The sequence below is a fragment of the Mytilus galloprovincialis genome, chromosome 3, assembly GCF_965363235.1.
Source record: "Mytilus galloprovincialis chromosome 3, xbMytGall1.hap1.1, whole genome shotgun sequence".
In the NCBI taxonomy this organism is placed as follows: domain Eukaryota; kingdom Metazoa; phylum Mollusca; class Bivalvia; order Mytilida; family Mytilidae; genus Mytilus; species Mytilus galloprovincialis.
In genome coordinates, this window is record NC_134840.1 from 74,006,654 (window position 1) to 74,029,892 (window position 23,239).

A 23,239-nucleotide genomic window follows, 5' to 3' on the forward strand; every position below is an offset into this window, starting at 1 on the left:
ACACCTCGGTATATATATAATAATATGATCACTTTAAATTTCTCACAATGTGGTCAGAAGTAGTAACTCTGGACAAGTAAACATTAAGGTCTTATAAGGTCAAAAGTCTGGTAAATAAAATATATAGAATTCACCGAGGCGTGACGAGTCTGTACCGATACACAGTAGCTATGAAACAGGTAAGAGATATTTTATTTATCCCGTTATTTCTGATATGTATAATTATAGATATCAATTCATCACAACATCTGACAAAGAAATCACACAAAAATGCTTTTTAATAAAGAATATTTTTTATAATGTATATGTAAAAGTATTCTATATTATGATTTGTATGATGCTTTTCGGTATTGGTGTGCATGTACTGCTAACACAGGGAGGTCTGCCATAAACCATGCACGTATTGAAATTTTAGGGATATATGAATCAAATGGAAAAAATAAACAAGAATGTGAATATTTACACATGTAGGTAAAAAAAAGTGTTATAAGTTGAACTGCATCAATGAGACATATAATATTAATATTTAAGTGGTGATACTTTATTCATGATGAATAACCATGCAGCTCATCTTTTTGGTTTTAAATGTACATGTATGTACGTCTCATTGCAAATACCGATTTGTTCCATTTACATAAAATAATGATGACTTGACATTTTTAAAGATGCTAAGAGAGTGGTTAGTAAGCGGTAAATCGGAAAATGACGGACGTAAGGCCAATTTCCCCCTATTTTGTTTCACTCACAGGATTTAAGGTAAAAGTTGCCAATTGCTTTTATGGAATTGGAATATTAAAGAGGCTACAAATAAAACTTAAAATATTTTCATTAAATTCCCATAATTTAAAATTTTATCATTGCTTCATGTTGGAGTTTTTGGTGGGTTCGTTTTGCTCTTTCTTTAATTTTTAACGTTGTTACATGTATATAACTGTTGTTTGTCTTTTGTTATTTTTCTTTTTTGACTTGGATTTGATTTTCGACAATTTAGACACATTAGAAAAACTGTGTGAAATGAATTAGGGGAGGGTCGTTTGATCATGACGGTTGGATAAATGCGAAGACACGTTTATCCGAAATATAATTATTAAATCCGATGCTTTGTGTAGGAAGGAAGTCACGATCTCTGTATGTTAAAAAACCACGAGAACTTCTGACATTGTGCATTTTTTTAAATTCATTTCCAATCCCAAAGTTTACTAGGGATCAGAAATATAACAACATTGTATATGTCGGTTTAATGAGTTCGGAGCATCGAGTTTCACATAGAAAGAACATCAAGAAGTATGTTAGATAACTCTAGTAACAAACAGTAAGAAGAAAAACCCCATTTACAATTCAATTCATTTTGAGTCATTCAATCTATTTCATCCGCCAGCCAGGATGACTGGATAATAGAAATATGGTCACTACAGGTCTTTCTTCGACCGTCAGTGAAACCCTTGTCAAAGTGGGGCTTCCGTTTGGCTGTGCGAAATGTATAATTACGCATTTTGGTGGTCTGTTACCAGGCTATACTTCTCTCTCTATCCAAAATACCCTAATTTTCCCGTGGTAGTCGAATATTCCCGACTTGCAACCAAACTGACCTCTATTACCGGACCTACCTATCATATTCATAGCTAATTTGTTTTCGTCCTGAACATGCATGAAATATTTGCCACTGTAATACAATATCTACAAAATTAGTTAAAGATGTTACTTCAAGAACATAACAAATGGAATGTTACATTATACCGAAATATTTCGAATATCATGGTAAACAACGAAACCTTGTATTATGAATCTAAGAAAAGAAATGGGTGATTTTATACATTGTTATATACGAGGTCGTTAATTTCAATCTCGAAATACTGATAATTTTAAATATCTAAATATACATCATTTTATGGATTGCAACACATATCTGTACTTGTTGATATTTGATAGACGGGAACGTGAATTATAATTTACTGTATTATTAGACCGAGCAGATTTGAAAGAAAAAAAAAGCGGTTGATAAAGTTTGTAAAGGATGAAGAAAAAACAGCATTAATGTCATGTAGATGAAAGTTACGTAGGTAGTGCAAGTTCAAGGCACAACTTTTGTATTTATGGAATATATGGGTTAAATAATGATAGTTTTGATGTAAATACTACCTGTAGAAAAGCAAATACATAGCGCATATATTTATTGGTAAAATTAGAAGTCCTTTTCTAGGACATGGACTTTTAATAATAATTACAGCTATTAGATATTGTATATATATATAGCATTATGTTGAGTGAGTTAACGGTTCTTGAATACACATATCTACAGGTCAGCGGAGTAAACTTGGGCTGTTTTCTGCTCTTTATCGTTTTTTTCTCTCTTTGATACATTCCCGTTTCTATTCTTTTATCATTATACAAAAGTCAGAATTCTGTTTGAAAATACTCCCAAAAACAGTGTCCAATTGTAGCGCCCCAAAGAAGAATTCCTTCATGTGAATAGGTATATACACATTACTAAAAATGATAAACAATGTAACAATACTTATTCTTCTTATAAATAAGTGGGAATTTGCCGATCATATCACGATTTTGCAGGTTGCTGTCAATGTACTGAAATCAAAGCGTGTTTATTACAATGAACGGAGAAGATTTGATAGCTGGTGAAAATTTCTTTTGTATTTCAGTCAAATGGAAATGACAATAAAGCTTTTGAAAGTGGTGTCGGATGTAATGATGTCACGGTGGAGGTAAAAACAGATACCAACAAAAAGGTAAAAATATAAACGAATAAAAAATGCTATGAAAATGAAAACAAAATATATTTGAAAAAATGAAGAATGGGGATAATCGAAATTTCAGAGACAATAAATAATCAAAACTATTTAAACTTATGCACGAAGACGTACTGACAAAGACATAAACAAAATCCAGAACGACAAAAGAAAAAAGAAAAAAGGGGTTCCTATAAAAACAGATTTTAAAACTAATCATGATGTTTTTTCTCACATTGATGGTTGTCCATACAACTTATATAATTATGTTCACAATACGTGTAAACCTGATCTACATTTTGGATAAAGACCATTATTTCAATAATGGTATAGTTTGGTGTCACCCTTCAATGATAATTTTGTAAAAAGATTTCAACCCATTTCTATTTCAACAAACACCATGATCATCCTTACTTTTAATTCCATAACTTACACAATTGGGCAATTACGAAATGTGATAGCATAAAAATTTGAAAAACCGGGTGGGAAAGAATTTGTTTTTTATGTTTTATTTAAATCGTGCAAGATTTTATTACTGGTTTTATTACTGCTTCCAAGGTCATGTAAAGTTTAAAATGTTTTGAAAAATAGTATCATTAATACAGTAACACAGCAGTGCTACAGAGTTCCAAACAGTTTACAACTGAGTGAAAATAATATCGAAGATTCATGCAATAAGAACTTTTAATTCTCTCAATATCAACTGATCCACACACAGGCAATTTGTTTGAAAATTAATGCGCGGGATATACAAGTACGTAACCACGTTTAAGGATAATTCTATACTTGTACCTGAGACTACTATGTGTTATAGTAGTCTCAGCTTATACACTCAATTTGGAACCACTCTTTTAGGGGTTCGTAGATGGCCAGCTGCAATAAAAAAAATCTCTGATTTGTTTGATCTGGTATATTGAGAGGTGACGCGCACTAGAATATATAATCTCCTCATGCATTATAATAATGGAATCAACCACATTTAGGTATCTTATAGACCTCACTCTCATTTCACATGAAATTCTGTAATTTCAATGCTAAAAAAAAAAGAATGATATGATTTTGTGTAATTGAAATGTTTATCTGATATTGCAGAATGGAATTCCTTCACATGACAATGGAACGCTTTCAACTTATACCAGCAAATCGGAAAACATGAAAAGTGATAAGGTATTCATGTTGATAATTTCCGTGTTAATTAAAAGTACTAAAGTCTTGTGAACTTTAAGTTCAAGAGAGTACTCTATGGTCAGCGGTGGTCAGTGCTTCGGTACGGACATGATTTATCACATATATTTCCAAAACTTCCTGTTTATAAATTACGAAATACGTCGAGACTAAGGTTTCACCTCCCTCAGGCAATGTTGACCTTAGATGATTTGAAAATTCTTTGTATATACCTCTTGTTCGTATGACTCCTAACGGTTGTATATATTTATACATCGATACCTAGATTTCAATCATTTTGGTTTTAGCGTTCGATGCTGTAAATCTAGAAAAGTGTGCACGAAATTCATAGTGTATTTCATGAAATGATTGATCCGAAGATAACATATGAAAAGGTAAAAATAAACAATGAGTAAGTTTTATTATTTGAATTATGAAAGATTTTGGACACTTTTTAAACACTTCAGTGTGTATTTCAATTGATTCAATTAGTTTATGTGAAAGATTTTAACTAATTTAGTCATTAAAAACGCTCCGATTCAATCTTAAATATAATAAATCTATCAAATGTGCCAAAAAATGTCACTTTTCAGATGGTTTTTGTCAAAAATGAGTGGCCACATTCGTGTTCATCCTCAATCTTTATATATATATATATATGTGATTAATTATCATCAAATAAACTTACATTTTAATATTAAGAATGAACACAAATGCGACCACTTTCATTTAAGACGAAAACCATCTAAAACTGAACTCAAATGCTAAAATTGTGAAGATTTCAGTAATTTAGCATGACTTAATGATGCTAGTACGCGATATATGTGCATTGTATTGTCAAAAACAGCCCATATTTATGTAGAAGAAGCATTCTACTTTCCAATAAATAACTAAATATTTATACATTTTAACAATTTTGTAAAAGTGCTATACTTTTGGGCCAATAAAGGGGTCTTACTGAACCTACTCCTTTATATTGCAAAAAATGATGACAAAAGTCGGCACTTAATTTCGAAAATGAGAATAAGGTATTCAAAAATCTGCAGAGGCATTCAAAATTTTAAGCAGACTATTTTAAGTTTAAAAGTTTAAAGTTCTAGTATCGATTTTTGAATTTTTGGATGAAAATGCTATTTTTTAAATAACAAAAAATCCAAAAAATGTTTTTCGTGTTTTTGTATTTAGTTAAATCAATGGGTTTCATGAGAAAACACTTAAAATATAGGACAGACGGACGGACGGGTCAAACACATTATACCCTCCGCAACTTAATTAAACTAAATTACAGCAACTATATACCTAGGTACAGTGTATTCAATGTCATTATATATGGAAAATATATCGCCTTGTATCGTTTAATTTGTTGACTGGTATATATATAGAAACGATTAACCACACTACACATATCAATATGACTAGAACACACCCGTGAAATCATATACAGCTTATGAACTGTTGTATAGGATGATTTTTTTGTAAAAGATATTATGTATGGAGAATTTCATAAAAGGTATCAAAAGCCCTCTCCGTTTTTCCAAAGTCCGGTATTTGTTTTCTTTCTGTTAAATTCAATTATTTTTCGTGTTTTTGGCCTCAGACCACAATTATTCTTCTCCTTTGCTACAATGTATCTTTTGGTAAAAGTCAAATTGAATTAAAAATTTGCACCGTTCCAAACATGAAATAAATGTAACTGCTTATATATAGACCATTATTAGTCGATAGAAGAGCAGCTTTAGCATTGTTTTCATTGTCGTCTATGTATGAGTACTATGAGCCCAAAAGATTAGCATTGCCATACCCTAATTGAAGCTTCAAATTGCTTTATATTTTTGAACGGAGGAAATAAAATGGTGCAGATTAAAGTACATGATACACTATCGCTGAATAAGCCAAATCAGATGACTGTTGACCGCATATACAATTATTATAGATTAGATATGGTATGACTGTCAATCAGACTACGACCCTCAAGAGACCAAAAGAACGTAGATGAAAGCAACAATAGCTGCCAAGTATCTATCAGAAGATAACTTAGATCTAGAAATTAGTAGTTGTGAAGTTAATAAAAATTAAAATGTAATTATTATTTAGAAAATATGAAATGATTTACAGTTGTTCTTAAAAGTTGTAAACATTCCTTCATTTTATTATATTATTATTAAATTTAAAGCTATTTTGATTTAAAATTTTGTATTTTAGGATGATATCAGTGAAGATCTGGCTTGGGGTTATGGTCCATTTAGGCCTAGGTACATTTTAATATATTATGTTTGGCGAGACGACAGTATTATCTATTACTATATCTTGTGATTGAGTTATGAAAACTATTCAATATACAAATATTTTTATTTCCATTAAAAAACACACTCTCATATATATGTTCCGGACCATATGAGTATTCGCACCATACGCGTATGGACCATATGCGTATAATCATATGGTCCGACCATACGCGTATGGTCCGACCGTACGCGTATGGTCGGACCATATGAGTATAATACTCGTTTGGTTATTAACGGGCCAGACCATATGAGTATTTGGACCATAAAGTTTCAATAATACAAAAACTTTATCTAAAAAAAACAATGATGGTTAAATGACAATGTATTATTTTATAATTCAAATACTACGTAAAAATTAAATATTGATGTCATTGTTAGTTTACATCGCTAATTACATTCTTGCATGTAGGCTTGGGGTGACATTTACTTCCACACGGTATCATAGCTTTTTTGCAGTCGCAAGTCTTGGTTGTGCATGATCCTTTTCATTTACATCTTTTGTGTACGAGTGAAAAGCTAGCATTTTTATAGCTGTGAACAGTGATACCGAGGTCTTGGGCCATTCCGATATGTCAACGGTGTTTTTAAGAAGCTCTAGATCTCAAATATCGTTACATTACTGCAATACACCATATTCACAAGACAACTTAAATAAACTATGTTACTTTTCAGTGACCAATTGTGTATAGTTCATTAAGAAATTTTTGGAATCTATTTCTTTAAGTCGACATATTGCTATTCACCCGTAATAACAAATCGGTAATGACCATCGATAATGACCATCGGTAATGACCATTTGTAATGACCATCGGTATAAAATATGTTTATTATAGTTTTGACAAGTAAGTAAATTTAACTATGTGAAACTTCTAATTTTTATTTAACTCATCTTTTTATTATAATATAATAATAAAATTACCTCTATGATAGCGTCTTTTTGATATGAAGAGTTTAGAAGTATTAAAAGTAAACTGTAACAGAGTGTTAATTACCCCGACCATACGCGTATGGTCGGACCATTTAAGAATTGAATGTTTCTTTTTGTAACTTCATTGGGGTGTAAAAACGTTGACCGAAGTACATTTTGTATGAAGCGCGGAAGCGCTTCATTCTAAAAATGTGCGCACGGTCAACGCTTTTACAACCCTATGAAGTTACAAAAAGAAGCATTGAATTCTTATAATTACATTTAGCTATGATCATGAAAACACGAATTTTATAAATTTTCTTATTTAATTCAACTGTGCACATTATTGTGGGACCACGTGTTATCATGAATGAAATTGCTTAAGGAATGACACGTGATGTGCAGTTAGCTAATCAGAATAAAGTATTATAATGAAACATACATCTAATGTAATTATATGAGAATATACCCATATGGTCATGACCATACGCGTGGTGTTCAAATATTCATATGGTCCGGAACATATATATATTTCTTTAACCAAGAAAAGGAAATAACTAAAATATCAGAGACGTAATTAAAAAGACGTTACTTTTTTTTAAATTCTGTAATTCAGCTACTTTCGAGAAATGACAAATATGTCCAGAAACTTGGAACTAGACACAAATAGAAAGTAACGACAAAATTCCTATTAAGGTAGCACAATACAAATATTTTTCATCCCCAATCAGACATCTCTAAACTGATGTAATTCCACTCATCTTTCTTTAAATTTTATAAATGAGGTACCAAAAGACAGAAGAAGGATTAATCTTTCAAATTGTGATAATTTCATTATGACATAATTATTACATAATTAATTGTTATGTAATTAGTTGCCATATTGTGATGTCCATACTTGAATGAATTTAGCTTCTTTGTTATTCATATCATCCCTAAATATTTTATAGATTCTTGCACAACACAGTTTGACCTCCAAAACCATGTCTCAGATTTTTCCTATTGTATTTCATTCTCTCATAAATCTTCAATGAAGTTTGCAACACCAATTCAAAAGAGACCACTAAATTCAATTGGGTATAAATTTGTTCTATTGATGTTTTTGGAAATCTGAGACAAGCAAGTGGCTACTAATTTGAGTCTGATCAATATCTATGATATTTCATTTCAACATAGAACCTTAAGCTTTCGACAACGCAAAGGTTAAACTATAACTTGAAAATAATTGTTGAATAGTTCTTGTAACACAATGGTCTTCTTTGTCATCATCTTGTCTATATTGTCATTACGAAAATGGATACGACTACACGCTAGATATTTTAGTTTTAACTTGACGACCAAGAATTTAATGTACAAAATGACTTATGGTTTCTAATTATTGCAGCTCGTTACTAGAAAAATGTTTTATTTCAGGTGTTTCCAAGTATTCAACAAAATGCATTTTTATATTCTCTTCGTCTCCATTATGTGCTTCATAGAAGGATTTGCAGTAAATGGGATAGCGAACTCGGCCATACCATCATTAGAGAGACAATTTAAACTTCCGTCAACCAAGTCTGCACTCATCCCTAGCTCCATGGACATAGGATCATTGATAGTGGTGTTGTTTGTAACTTTCATTGGCGGACGATATAATAAGGCGGCAATAGTAGCAGGCGGGACTGTTGTCATGGCACTGGGCTCTTTTGTATTTTTGATTCCACATTTTATAGACCAATACACTTATGTTGGTAAATACTTGTAACTGTCAGTCCTCTAAAAATTATAAAATTGTTGTAACGGTCACAAGACGAATCATACCAAATAACGATAACAAACATTTCTTTTCATTCAAACTCAAAATTAAATGTATGCACAGTCATGATAGATGTAGTAAATAGTTGTACTGGTATGCATTTTTATGTCTTGTTTTACTTTTAAAGACACATGTAGATAAACTTTCTGTTTTGCTCTGCGGAATTTATGAATACAATCAATGATGAATTTACTAATTTTTACTTGCAAAAGAGAAGACAATGTTCGGGAAAACAAAATTCTTACTGTAACTTGTTCCTCTATCTGTTTTATCGCCAGCTTATTTATGAAAACCTACAAATCGAATAATATGAAAATAGCTGAACCTTTTATCGATTATTTTCCATTTTTTTCGATGTCAAAGGTATCTGATACTATTGTTATCTTGTAGATTATGCTACTGAGTACACATACAACTGTTCTGCCGGAAGTTCCTGGTCATCAGAATGTGACCCCGTTGGCAAATCGTATTTAGCTATATTTATGATAGCTAATATGCTTCATGGAGTTGGATTTACAACAATGTTTACATTAGGATCAGCATACATAGACGACAACGAAGATAATGCTAAAGCTGCACTACATATTGGTATGTGTAGTTTGGTTTATATATGTTTTTAAAAAAATCATTATTGCTTTTCAATATAAAGTTATTAACAAAAATACCAAACTTTAAGGTAAATTCTAAAAGATGGAATAAATAGCAACACTTCTGTTATACTCGACTTGGTGCAGGCATTTTCCAAAAAAATATTAATTCATATTTGTTGATAACCAATCGCTTCTTTACCGCTGTGAGCCAGAGCAAAATTTAACAACCATGCAACATTTGAAAAAACCTAAATCTGTAAAGCAATTCCTTATTTTTCATGTTAAATGTAACCAGTTTCGAAATAACATGATGCCAAATCGACACACTTATCTGATATATCCATAAATAAATTAAATAAAAAGGTTAAAATTTTAATTTTTATGATTGATAAAAAAATGTTTTAAGAAAGCAAATATACAGTGTCTATAATCTTATGTTTCATTTCAGGTTTGACGTTTTCTGCATCAGCAGTGGGGACTGCAGTCGGATTTTTATCTGGTGGAGAAATATCACAAAATTACTATGTAGAATTCGACAGGGTTGATGCAGACAGGTAATACCAACATGTACCATTATCTTTTTCATTAATTATACTCTGAGATTTTGATGCATATCTTTTTAAGTTAGCAATTTTGAGGCAATTTTTAAAGTTAATTTTGACTGGTCTATTAATTTTGGATTTTAAAACTAGCGATCATATCGTTCCTGATTAGAAACACGCGTGAAACAACTAAATTTAATAAATTACAGTGCATTTCTTTCTAACACATACGATGCAAACGGCTAAGCGCGCACATGTTTTGATCATTTGTTTCTAACATATATATACACTTTGACAAACTATGCACTCGCTAAGCGTCAACAGTTTGTCGTTCATCGTTTGTTAGTACAAACGCTACATTTGTTTCTAACTTCAACTTTGATTAAATGATTCTTTGTTTCTACTTTTGTAATACGTCTGTTTACCAACAACATGTGCATGCATTATTCAAAGTTCAAACAGGGTCAGTAAACACTGATTAAACTATGTATTTGTTTCTACTTTTGTAGCGTTTAGAAAACATTAACAAACGCCACACAACGTCTCCAAAGTTTAGTTAGAAAGAAATGCACTCTTATTTGTACAGAATAATGCCAGATGTATGAATCATTAATCTATATGCTTTGATTTACTACTTTAAAAAAAAGGAGATTAAGATTGGTTGGTTGTTGGCTACTAAACATCCAGTGGCACATATTATGTCGATATACCGGACGTAACATGTTGAATAACAAAAGTACCGAACTCCGAGAAAAATTCAAAATAGAAAGTCCCTAATCAAATGGCAAATATCAAAAGCTCATATACATCAAACGAATGGATAACAACTGTCATATTCCTGTCTTGGAACAGGCATTTTTTTATGTAAAAGGTGGTGGATTAAACTTAGTTTTATAGGTAGCTAAACCTTACTTGCATGACAATCGAAAGGGTTGAAAAAAAAACATGCTTATTTAATGCATGGAATAAAAAAAAAAAAAAAAAAAAACTCTGTTATTTTCAGTATCGGCATAACGTATATTGATCCACGGTGGGTAGGAGCCTGGTGGTTAGGGTTTGCGATCTCTATAGTAGCATTTGCTATCATAGCTGTACCTCTCTTTGGATTTCCTAAAAGACTTCCAGGTAATACATTATAATGTTTACTTAAATTTATTATAATCAGATTATATGAGTTCGTATGTGTTTAATGGAAATTGTGACGTCACAATGCATTCCTAATAGCACGAAAACCCATGAGACGAGGATATATTTTCCTGAAATGTTTTCTTATATACGCTTCTATAAAATTTAAAGTCCATAGAATGGTTTAGTTATTTGGATTATTACTGTATGAAACATTCGGAACACATTCACAAAATCATAGTTGCTTATAAGGAATCTATGTTACATACTGAATCTGTTTTCTGCGATGTAATGTTGATTTTGTTTATTTACCTTTGAACTTTTTTTTATTCATAATGTAATCAATGAAATCCAGCGGACTGTCACGGTGTTATGTATCATTCATATGGGAACCAACCGTTTTCTTCTTCGTAATAAGTTGTTTCTTTGTTCCTATGAGGAAGAATCAGACAGGATACATAAAACGATGATGTGATTGTCCTTAACTTCCATATATATGATGTCCTCCTTTTGTTGTACACATCAATCCGATCGAACTTGAATTACAGAATTCTTTGTATACAGATATTTAAAGTGTGCCTCAAAATAAGGGTCGGTTTAGAATGAAAAAAATAAGACAAAAGGGATGATTTCAGCTTTTCAATCGTGAACCTTCCATTTTTCTATATTAATATGTAGCAAAATTTAAGCAGCGATTGTATATGGAGTTAATGTAACCCAATTTATCAGATACTTCAGATTTTGCGTTTGTATACGTCCGTTTACGGGACGTATTATGGTATACCGTTGTCAGTCCGTCTGTCTGTCCGTCGTCAACATGTCGGACATTAACTAAATAAAAATTAACCAATTTGAATAAAACTTTGTTGGATTGTTTATATCTATTGATGTAAACTCTCTTTCGTTTTTTTTTTTTTAATTTTAGATTTTACATTTTTGAGTTCTGGGATTATATTCATTAAAAAATGAGGTGATTTTCCAGTTTTCGGACAATAACTCAAAAATTCTTGCAGCAGTCCTCATGAAACTTCAGTGAATTGTTTATATCTATTGACGTAAGCTCTCTTTCAATTTTCATGAATTTCTGATATGACATTGAGAAGGGATTGAACGTTATTCTTCGAAAACGCGACGGGTGTATCATGCGCTCTTGGTGCAGCTGTTTATTTAGCATGGTTTTTTTTTGTTAGAATGTTACTGCTTAAGCTATTGTACCAAGGTTTACCGAACGTCATCACGATTTGGTTGACCGTTGTTGAAAATGTGTCGCAGATTATTACGGATATAAAGGTTATGTTGTTGTTTCAACAACAACAAAAAAAAAACCCAAAAAAAAGAGTTCTAATTTAGCATTTCGTTGAACAAAAAACGTTACGAGCAAAATTGACCAGTAATAGACACTTCCTTTAATTCGTACAAATTTGTGTCTGTTGCAGTTCATTGTTTCTGTTGTTCAGTTATTTCCCCTTATAGTCGATGTGTTTCCCTTGGTTTTAGTTGCAAAACCAGATTTGTTTTCTCTTGATTTATGTCTTTTGAACGCCGGTATAATACTTTTGCCTTTCTTCTAAGAAAATAGAAAGCAATAAAATGTATAACATAATAATTATTTAACAGGTGTTGCTAAGCGGATAGTTGGAAAAGAATGCGAAAACTCTTTCATGTTCAATGTGAAGAAATTTTTTGTTGTTCTGATTAAACAGGTTAGTCAAATTGTTTCCTTTTTTTCTGAAACATGCTGCTATCAAATATAACAAAAGATTTCAGCAGCACCAGTAAAAGAAGTTGAATTAATGTCATTACCAATTAAAAAAAAAGCCTTCACAAGGACATGTATTAAATTGTGTTTGTCCTCTCTAAAACATATTAATAATGCATGCTGCAGAATGTCTATATATTATTCGGAAGTGACACCTGTTTCAATATTTACTAGATACACAGTATGGAGTACCGTGTGGTTGTTTAGATAAAAACGTGAAAGGGTTTTTTTTTGTGGAAAATCTATTTCTCTCTTTTAACAACATACACGAAATACAACTAGTGACTTTATAATAACATTGGCCATCGCTCTTGTAATATACTTTATCAAGAGTTCTGAATTTGTAATGGTAAAATATAACGCAAAGTATCAAACATAAATGGAAATAACTGAGTTTGTTTTCTTGTGCTTTAAAATAATTGCAACTTCGATAAAAAAAAAATATTTACTAATAGTCTATCAGTTCACAAAACGCTACAATAGTTGGTAAATGTATACAGTATACTGACAAGTACTTAAAAGTAAAATCCCAAAAATACTGAACTCCAACGAAAATTCAAAACGGGAAATCCCTGATCAAACGATTAAACAACAACTGTCATATTCCTGACTTTGGTACAGGCATTTTCAAATGTAGAAAATGGTGCGTTTTTAATTAAACTTTCAGATTAACATCATAAGATCCAGAGTATAGTAAAACATATCTTTTACAGATTAAGAACCCTATATTTATGATGGTAACGTTTGCTGGAGCTGCTAATACACTTGTTGTATCAGGTGTCGGATCATTTGCTTACAAGTTTTTAATGGAGCAATACAATCTAGATTACAAAACAGCTGGATATCTCTTAGGTAATGTTCCTGATTTAGCTATGTTATGTGGTGGACATCTTAATTGTTTGATTGATTGGTCGACACTTAACATTCATTGCCAAGTATTGCTTACCGAGTTTGATTGGCAGACAACAATCACGACGTGATCCACCATTAATCACGTTTTATTTCCCAATAAAATGCAATATTGCTTGTGATTTCCATGACAATGTGTAAACAATGGCCTTCGGCTGTTGTCTGCTCTATTGTCGGGTTGTTGTCGCTTTGACACATTCCCCATTTCCATTTTCAATTTTATTAAAAATAGACCAAAGTGGGTAATTAATTGGTATCTTCTATGATAAATTCTAAAAAAAAAAATCATAAATGTTTTTCCGAATTTTATGTTGCTTTGTTAATCTTATAATTCATCGATCTGCATTTTTTTTACTTAATCCTTTCTTGTTTATGTGTTGTAGCCGGTATGATTTCAATTGGTGTTGTTGGCACGTTCGGTGGGGGTGTAATTATAAGAATATTTAACCTTGAACTACGTGGAATGCTAAGACTAGCTTTTGTAAGTTGCTTGATATCATCTTTAATGGGCATCAGTTTCATAGCCGGCTGTCCAGATGTGAAGCTAGCTGGGCTTGAAGTTCCCTATCACAACAACCAAGAGTAAGTATTAAGTAAGATTACTTATGAAAAGAATGACACGGAATGTTTTAACAAATCCAAACACCACTTCCTTACTTCGTAACTACAATACCCTTCCCTTTCATAAATGTGACCTACCGAATTAGACTATTTACCGGATTTGTTATCTCATAAGCAACACGACAGGTGCCACATGTGGAGCAGCATCTGCTTACCCTTCCGGAGCACCTGAGATCACCCTTAGTTTTTTGGTGGGGTTCGTGTTATTTATTCTTTAGTTTTCTATGTTGTGTCATGTGTACTATTGTTTGTCTGTTTGTCCTTTTCATTTTTTGCCATGGCAATGTCAGTTTATTTATGAGTTTGACTGTCCCTTTGGTATCTTTCGTCCCTCTTTCAAGGCTGTTTGACATATTAATTGGATTGACAATTTTTATTTGAATTGAAGTATATCTCTTACGAATATTTATATTTAAAATTTATGACTTTTTTTAGAATTGTAACCATAATTGTAAAATTATTATTGCTGTCTTATTGACTTATTATATACCAAACATATCTTTTTATACAGCCACTAGATGATATGCAAGCAAATACCGATAAATATTTTTATTTTTATTGATATTGTACATTGTTTTTCAGCATGACAAATGGATACTCAGACGCCTGTCAGACACCATGCAAGTGTCAGTACGAAACTTTTACTCCTGTTTGTGGTATAGATAATGTGGTGTATTATTCCCCTTGTCATGCTGGATGTACAGACGTTGCAGGAATGGTAAGTATCACAATAATACATTTCTTTTTATCTTTCCTGTCTCATACAATTTAAAAGAAAGCAACTCGATCTTCGTCGTTATTATTTTAAGAATTTTATTTGTAGTGTAGATTTTATTTGCTGCAACAATACCAGCATGCCAAGAAAGATTTTAATCGATACTTTGGTAATACAATTTTGGGGCAATTTCCAAATCATAATGGGTTAAAAAATATATATTTCTTCTGAAACATGCTTATTTACTATGTGTTTTTTTTATTCCACATTGGTTGAGCTAGAGGGAACGGGTTGAAAACTCGCATCACATGTTTAACCCTTTCGTATTTTTACGCATGTATTAAGTCTGGAACCTCTAGCATTTGTTATCTTTGTGTGTTTTGGTTCATTTGAATGTTTCAGTTGGGTTTCTATTTCCATATACATTTTTGTTTAGGCCGGCATCAGGGTGCGGGATTTTGCTCGGTATTTTGGCGGAACTTTTGGTTACTTTGGATGGAAATCTACTCTTTGGTCGGGTTGTTGTTTCTTTGTTACATTCCTCATTTTAGTTCTCTTTTCTCTTTTCTAAATTATTTTATACTTCCTTTTAAATTATTTAAAAAAAGAAACATATTATTATTACAGGGTGTATGGGGCAACTGTAGTTGCATTGCGCAGAACTTGAATGTAAGCCAGGCCGATGCTGGGGCCTTTTATGGACGGTGTGATGATAACTGCGATAAACTATACTACGTCGCACCATGCATATTTTTGGCAATCATCTTTGTACTAATATCAACTACACCAAACTCAATGTGTATCATGAGGTAATTGTTAATTAAATAGAAAACAAAGATGGCATCTGGTTGTAGATGCTTACATAAGTTATCTGTGCTCACGTATGACAACGCATAATTCCATTGATAAGCGTATCGAAGTTGGACTGAACAGAAATGGTTAGATGTTGTTGTCTTAATTTTTTATACCGTGTTAAGTTATTCCAAGGTAAATTAAAAAATGTAAAGTCAATAAAAACGGATCAAATCAAACGTTTTCATTTGAACGAGTTTATGATAAGTATAATATTAAAGGAAATTATTGAACCACTGCATAAATATATATAAGACTAACTCATGTATAAATGTTTTAAGAATTTAATACGAACCCACAACGTATAATCGACAAAAACAATATTTCATTCAGTGATTGATTATCGCAAACTAATTTTCGGTTTTGATGCCAGACTTAGACTTTGATAAACACTCATCCCAGAACCATGGAATACGTAAAAAGTATGTGAGTTGATAGGTGGTAAAATTTTATTTCATATTTGCCATTCGTTTCTTTTTGTTTGTCGAACATTGTCACAACAGTTGTTCAATGATTTGGTAAGAAGATTCAAGGGGGTATCCTATCTTTTACAGGTCAATATATTTGATTGAATATTCTTAAACAAATTCATTGCACCAAAATAACAACATTTGAAAATTATCATTTTTATTTTATTATTTTGTATGATCTCGAAATCTGATAACTAATGAATATATTTGTTCTGTTTCCAATAAGTAAAGGTATTGAGGGTCCTTTCAGATAATCATGGGTAAAGGTTAAACAGCAACATTCAGTATTATGAAAATTAATGAAATTTGTACGACAGGATTTTTTCAATTGTTTCTACAAAATATGAAAAAAATGCGATTTTTACATATGTGTGAGTGGAAAAAAGTACAACAAAATGAAAAAATAAATGGAATTTTACTACAGAAAAAAATATTCAAGTGGTATTTCCATAAGCGGGTCCAGGAAATAAAATGACTCAAATCTATTTGCTAGTCATGAAAATAACTCGGAATTTTCCATCACCGCACAACAAATTATATTATGGCATTATGGAAAGCAATTTACCTGGGTTTTGTTGTTGTTGCTTAAACAACTCAACTTGAAAACGGAAATAAATATTGATCAAAATTTTAACTTCATTGCAAGTAAATAATGATAATGCCGATATTGTACATTGTTTTTTATTGGGATCGATATAATTTATCGTAGAAAAAACTCATGAAAGATACCAATCGTTTAACATGCAAAACTTGATGCGCAGTTCGTCTTACAAGACTCGTCAGTGGTGCTTAAAATCAAGCACAAAATTGAAGTGCATTACAAGCAAAACAATCCAAAAAAGTGTGTCGCAAACTTCTAATGACATGTCTTGGTATAACATAACTTTTCTGAACAGAAAAAAATATCATTAACAGAATTCATTGAAAATTACTTAGATATAAGAAGATGTGGCAATGAAACAACTCTCCATCAGAGACACAATTTGTAAAAGAAACCATTATAGGTTGGAAATACAATAAATTAGCAACAGTCTTTGACTAAAGAGTTGGTTTTGGCTTTTTTATTCATTATATTTTAAACATTATGTTTGTGTCTTTTAATGAACGATTTAAAACCATTACAGAGTTGTAGATGAGGACGTTAAACCATTTGCTTTGGGTGTGGAGTGGGTTTTTATAAGGCTTCTTGGTAAGTGTGATTTAATCATTGACAGTATGCAAACTATCTTTCAATTGAAAAATTATTCTGATAATCAAATTTCTTTTTTTCTTATCGCTCTTACTTCGCTTTGAATACACAGCCATATTCAAATACCAGTTAAGCATGGCGTTCGCGTCTTTGGAGAAACAATATGGTTTTCAACTTCAGTTCAGTTTTTTTTATCGACCCTTAAAATCATTATGAATATTTCTACGAGAGAATCTCGTCATGAATTTTATTAAATCTTTATTTATTGCATTGTAAAATGATTATATTTCCAGAACTTTTATACTTTATCAAATCATAATGGTTGCCTTTTGAAAGTGTCCTGTATGACCGCTTCGAGCAAGATAAAGTTCTGAATTTTCAAATTAAAATTAAAAGAATTCTCTTAAATCTTGCTGTATACTCTTTTTTTTTACAAGGATGGGCATTGCATTTGACCTTTAGTTTACACATCTCTTACTCTATTTACAAATATTATGACGGCTACCAAAAAGAGCATTATATAAAAGAAATTAATTCATTGAAATGATTGACGTTTTAAAATATTGCGGTAAAATAAAAGCTGGATCGAATTTAAACGACTCGAAGAAGAATTCACACTAGTATGCCCAGTCCTTGATTTTTCGCTATTGCAAACATAATCTATTTTGACGAAGCCCTCGTAGATCACTGTACATCCCTTTTTCACTGCAACATCAATATAGAAAGCATATCACTTTTATTTAATACATGTTATTGTATACCAAAGGAAATGAACTATAGTTAACGTCGTTTGGATTGGTTTTGTAATTGTAGTTATACAACCGGTTCAATTCCCAACAGTCGAATAATGGTGGTTAAGAGAACATATAGCTGCTTACTCTTGTATCAACCATGTCTGTTTCAGTTTGGATGTCTTGATAAAAGTGATGTATACCTTGTAATTGTATTTTTCAGGAACCATTCCAGGTCCACTTCTGGTTGGTTGGGTTTTGGATAACGCATGTTTGATATTTTTAGACGGAACTTGTGGTAATAAAGGGAACTGTTTGTTGTACAGCCATGATGATATGGCTTCAGGGATATTGATTTGGTGGTTGATTGTGTCATTGCTATCGGCAGTATTTTACCTGTTGGCAATTTTGTTTGAAACCAGAACTGGGAAAAGTGATTCGTTCGAAGTAACGTCAAATTAGATATATGCTTCGAAACTTGGGATTAATGTAAAAGCTGCATTTGTGATAATCATATGTGACCTTTTTAAAAAAGAAAACTGATTTAATGTTAGTAATCAAACGGGCCTAACTTCTAATTCTTTATTTTGTTATATTCAATTAAATACTCGTATGCGAGTGAGTCGGGTATATTTAAAAACACTGCATACTACTGTAATACTAATTATGACATTTTTATAAGGAACATTGGATGGATATAAAACATCATTCCGTTGGTATACTGTTGTATAACCTTATTTGAAAAGGATGATTTTATTGATTTTTCAACAAACCTAATTTTTAGCTCACTTGGCCACAATCATCATTGGGGTATTTAGTTTTAAAAATGTGTCCGGTGACCCGGCCAACCGACCAAGATAGCCGCCATGGCTAAAAATAGAACATAGGGGTAAAATGCAGTTTTTGGCTTATAACTCAAAAACCAAAGCATTTAGAGCAAATCTGACAAGGGGTAAAATTGTTTATCAGGTCAAAATCTATCTGCCCTGAAATTTTCAGATGAATCGGACAACCTGTTCTTGGATTGCTGTCCCTGAATTGGTAATTTTAAGGAAATTTTGCTGTTCTTGGTTATTATCTTGAATATTCTTATAGATAGAGATAAACTGTAAACAGCAATAATGTTTAGCAAAGTTATATTTACAAATAAGTCAACATGACCGAAATGGTCAGTTGACCCCTTTAGGAGTTATTGCCCTTTATAGTAAAGTTTTAAGCATTTTTCGTAAATCTTAGTATTTTTTTACAAAAATCTTCTCTCTAACTACTGGGACAAATTAATCCAAACTTGGCCACAATCATCTTTGGGGTATCTAGTGTAAAAAATGTGTCCGATGACCCGGCCATCTAACCAAGATGGCCGCCACGGCTAAAAATAGAAAATAGGGGTAAAATGCAGTTTTCGGCTTATAACTCAAAAACCAGGTGAAGATCTATCTGCCCTGAAATTTCAGATGGATCAGACAACCCGTTGGTTTCAAGGAAATTTTCCGTTTTTTGTTATTATCTTGAATATTGTTATAGATAGAGATAAACTGTAAACAGGTATAATGTACAGCAAAGTAAGACCTGAAAATAAGTCAACATGACCACGATGGTCAATTGACCCCCTAAGGAGTTATTGTCCTTTATAGTCAATTTTTAACAATTTTCATAAAACTTCGATGAAAGCAACATGAACCAATTGAAAACTCTTGAAGAGTAAAATTCTTTATTTTTTGTGATACAGGTAATATATGTTGAACTACAACTATTTGGTGAATAGTAAGTGGTTAAAATGGTTATCAAGCATATACTTATTATCTATATATTTGACAACAAAATTTGGTTTGCAAACGAGGACTTTTTATTAACAAAATATGGTGCTATAGTGACTAATTCCATAAAATTTCGAAAGATAAACAATAACCATTGTTATGCTCTGAGAATATTTATCTTTCCTTTCAATATTCTAATGACATTCTATTTGCAATTATACAAAACAAATCAAATCTAATTACTATTAGCATCATGTATCACAAAGAAGTATCATATATCATATCACAGAGAAGTATCATGTACTGTATATATTATTGATATATGTATGTTGTCCTTGCCTTTTGTCATGTTACATGTAAGTGTTTATAGTGCCATATGTACATTTATTTATTACATTGTTTCATTTTTTATTTCAATACTTATACAATGTACATGTATCCTCATATATTTATTATGCATATATTTACAAGAATGAATAAAATTCAACAATTCTTTATTTGATAGTGCTCCAACAATATAGTATTTACTCTAAAAAAAAAAGGACGGAATTATATAGACCAATTTCGAGTTATTTCCTACACCGGAAAAGTTCGTCAATTATGTACTCAATCATAATTCCATAATGACAGCAGTGCTGATCTAATCGAAGAATTTAATTTGCCGAATAATTCGTGCAATTTTCCATCATATTTCGCTCGCTCAACATTGAAAGGAAGTGACGATGCACCTAAATGCATGAACGATGTTCATAAAAACGAAAGTGGATTTTTTTTTACGGAAATGCAACAAACCCTTAGGTGTTCTAATTAAAAAAAAAGATATATGAATATGCTTGTTGAATAACAATAAAATCACGTGACTAGACAATAAAATAAAGCACAGAATGAAAACAAAAAAGTACACATATCTGGTTATGTTTCGTCACATGGTATATAATAACAAGCCAAAAGGTTACATCATGTACTATTATACTTCTAGAATTGCGCCATCTTCTAGCAATGATTTAGAAAATGATTTAAAACAAGTGATTGTTTTTACATTGTCGAATTATTGGGCCATTTCGTGGCAGTCAGTTTTTTATTGGTGGCGAAGGGATGCCCTGAAAGAACCACTGACCCGCAGTAGGACCAATAATTATGCGTTTACACGTTAACTATAACTCAATGCTGACTATGAACTATGTTTTGTTTTTGTAATAAAAGTTTTATCTACAAAATTCTTAATTTTTGCTAATACAGACACAAATTTAAAAAAAAAGATGTAATTATAAAACCTTGGAATTAAAATTTTAAAAATAACCGATACGTTATCTTTGATAATTTCCCCCGGTAAATTTAAAATTTTGTAAGAAACAGGGTATATTTTGTCTCGATTGAACAGTCATTTGAGGTCTACATTTTTGACAGTTATCCACAGATTTAAGTATTCAAAAAAGAAGTTGTTCTTCATTTATCAAAAAAAAAATCAGGGAACACTGTACGAATTCCCATCCGATTACCCCAATGATGTCGAATTACACAAAAATCGCTGGACACTAACAACGGATGTTGTTTAGTTAATCGAATGGAAAATTGTATCGTATCGTAGAAGCTGACTACGATTTACCTGGTCGATGGTATCAAATATGAAGGAAATTCGTATCGCCTAAACGCACCTTTATAATGCTTGTTATGAATAAATTAGGTAGAAGTAACATGCAATCAAATTAATCACAGCTTTTGCTCGTAGATAATGCATACATTAAAAGCATTAAGTATTGCTCATATATGTGTCGACAGGATAACATTATTATTGGAGGTAGATGGTGGCGCTTCACTTGACAAATATGCCATGTTATCATACGGCTTCTTGTGTTTAAAGTTGACGTCATAATCGCCATTAGGTACATTGTTTGTTTCAATTGGCGGTTTTATGTCCAAGGTGGTCCGTGCAGGCGCCTTGTATAATTTACCACCAATAAAGAATCCAATTGAACTTGCTACTTTCACAGCGCACCACCAGACAAAAAGTTTCCAACTCATGTCCATTCGATCATAAACCCAACAGGAACCTTTGGTGCCACACGTGTCTTGCCAGACTTCACAAGAAGTATCCAGTACAGAACCAGTCAAGACAGGTCCAGGAATTGTTCCTTAAAAATAAACAGTTCAATCATGAAAATAATATCATGTTGATTTTTGAAAACATAGATCAGGACCATATAAACATTTTCGAATTTTAATAGAATCAGAATTGAGTTTGCAGTTAAATAGTTTCAGTTTTTTCTACATTATTAGTTGACAGATGTAAGAATTTCGATTTCACACTAAATTGGTTAATATTATAAAGGTTAATTTGTTTCAAACGTGACATCTGTACAAAAAAGAGCAGATACTATCAACCCTTCACACATACATAATACAAATCAACACCATATTTCTATTAGATTGTGATTTTCGAATATATTGACCTAAATCTTCACTAATTAGACGTTAATTGTCGAAGTACACATCTGGGGCCTTAAAAATTGAACTGTTTATTTCGACAAGAAGCTTATTATAAATCCCGATTTCGGAAATAAAACATGTTTTGACATTTTTTCTTACACGGCATAGTACTAGTAGTTTAGGGTTTCCGTTACGAAAAGATTTAAACTAATACACATAATTTTTCACAGACATAAAGATGACCAAAACGTTTGATTTTACGTCCAAGATCAGATTTTGGCTAACAGTCTCAATGGTTTGACTCCGAGCCGAAATGCTTTTAATAACTTCCTCATGTTGCGTTCTTTTCCGGAAGACAGAGGTATCCTTTGGTATTACCCGGTATGCGAACTCACGGACTAGGTTAAGAGAAATCGAACCAAGTATGTTTCAATTGGGACTACCGAATCTCGTGACACTTTTAACACCCACTCAAACAATAACATTAATAATGAGACAACCTCCATTTTAAAATAAAAGCAGATGTACGGTACGCAAAAAAAGAGACATACATAAAAATCCAAATCAACCTCTTTAGAACTAACAATTGGTAAATGTCAACAAAGTATGGCAAACCAATCCTTTAAAGGAAGTCGTTACAACTTTTTATAGGTCAAA

General features: G+C 31.8%; 2 protein-coding genes across 2 annotated transcripts in view; one reads left to right on the forward strand and one right to left on the reverse strand.

Annotated features, from left to right (window-relative positions):
• On the forward strand, positions 1-20,652 carry LOC143068903 (solute carrier organic anion transporter family member 4A1-like). The gene is made up of 15 exons (XM_076243261.1): positions 1-179; positions 2,658-2,744; positions 3,837-3,911; positions 6,111-6,160; positions 8,514-8,830; positions 9,286-9,483; positions 9,934-10,039; positions 11,031-11,152; positions 12,770-12,855; positions 13,625-13,763; positions 14,204-14,402; positions 15,024-15,159; positions 15,784-15,965; positions 17,603-17,667; positions 18,622-20,652. The coding sequence occupies exons 1-15, from the start codon at positions 171-173 to the stop codon at positions 18,858-18,860; spliced, it is 2,010 nt and encodes a 669-aa protein (XP_076099376.1). The 5' UTR covers positions 1-170; the 3' UTR covers positions 18,861-20,652.
• The window catches only part of LOC143068902 (solute carrier organic anion transporter family member 4A1-like), a 19,372-nt gene continuing 16,684 nt past the window's right edge, over positions 20,552-23,239 (reverse strand). Inside the window, exon 14 of the mRNA XM_076243260.1 lies at positions 20,552-22,287. Within this exon, the coding sequence (XP_076099375.1) occupies positions 21,917-22,287 (371 nt within the window). The 3' untranslated portion in view covers positions 20,552-21,916. The remainder of the gene's footprint in view (positions 22,288-23,239) is intronic.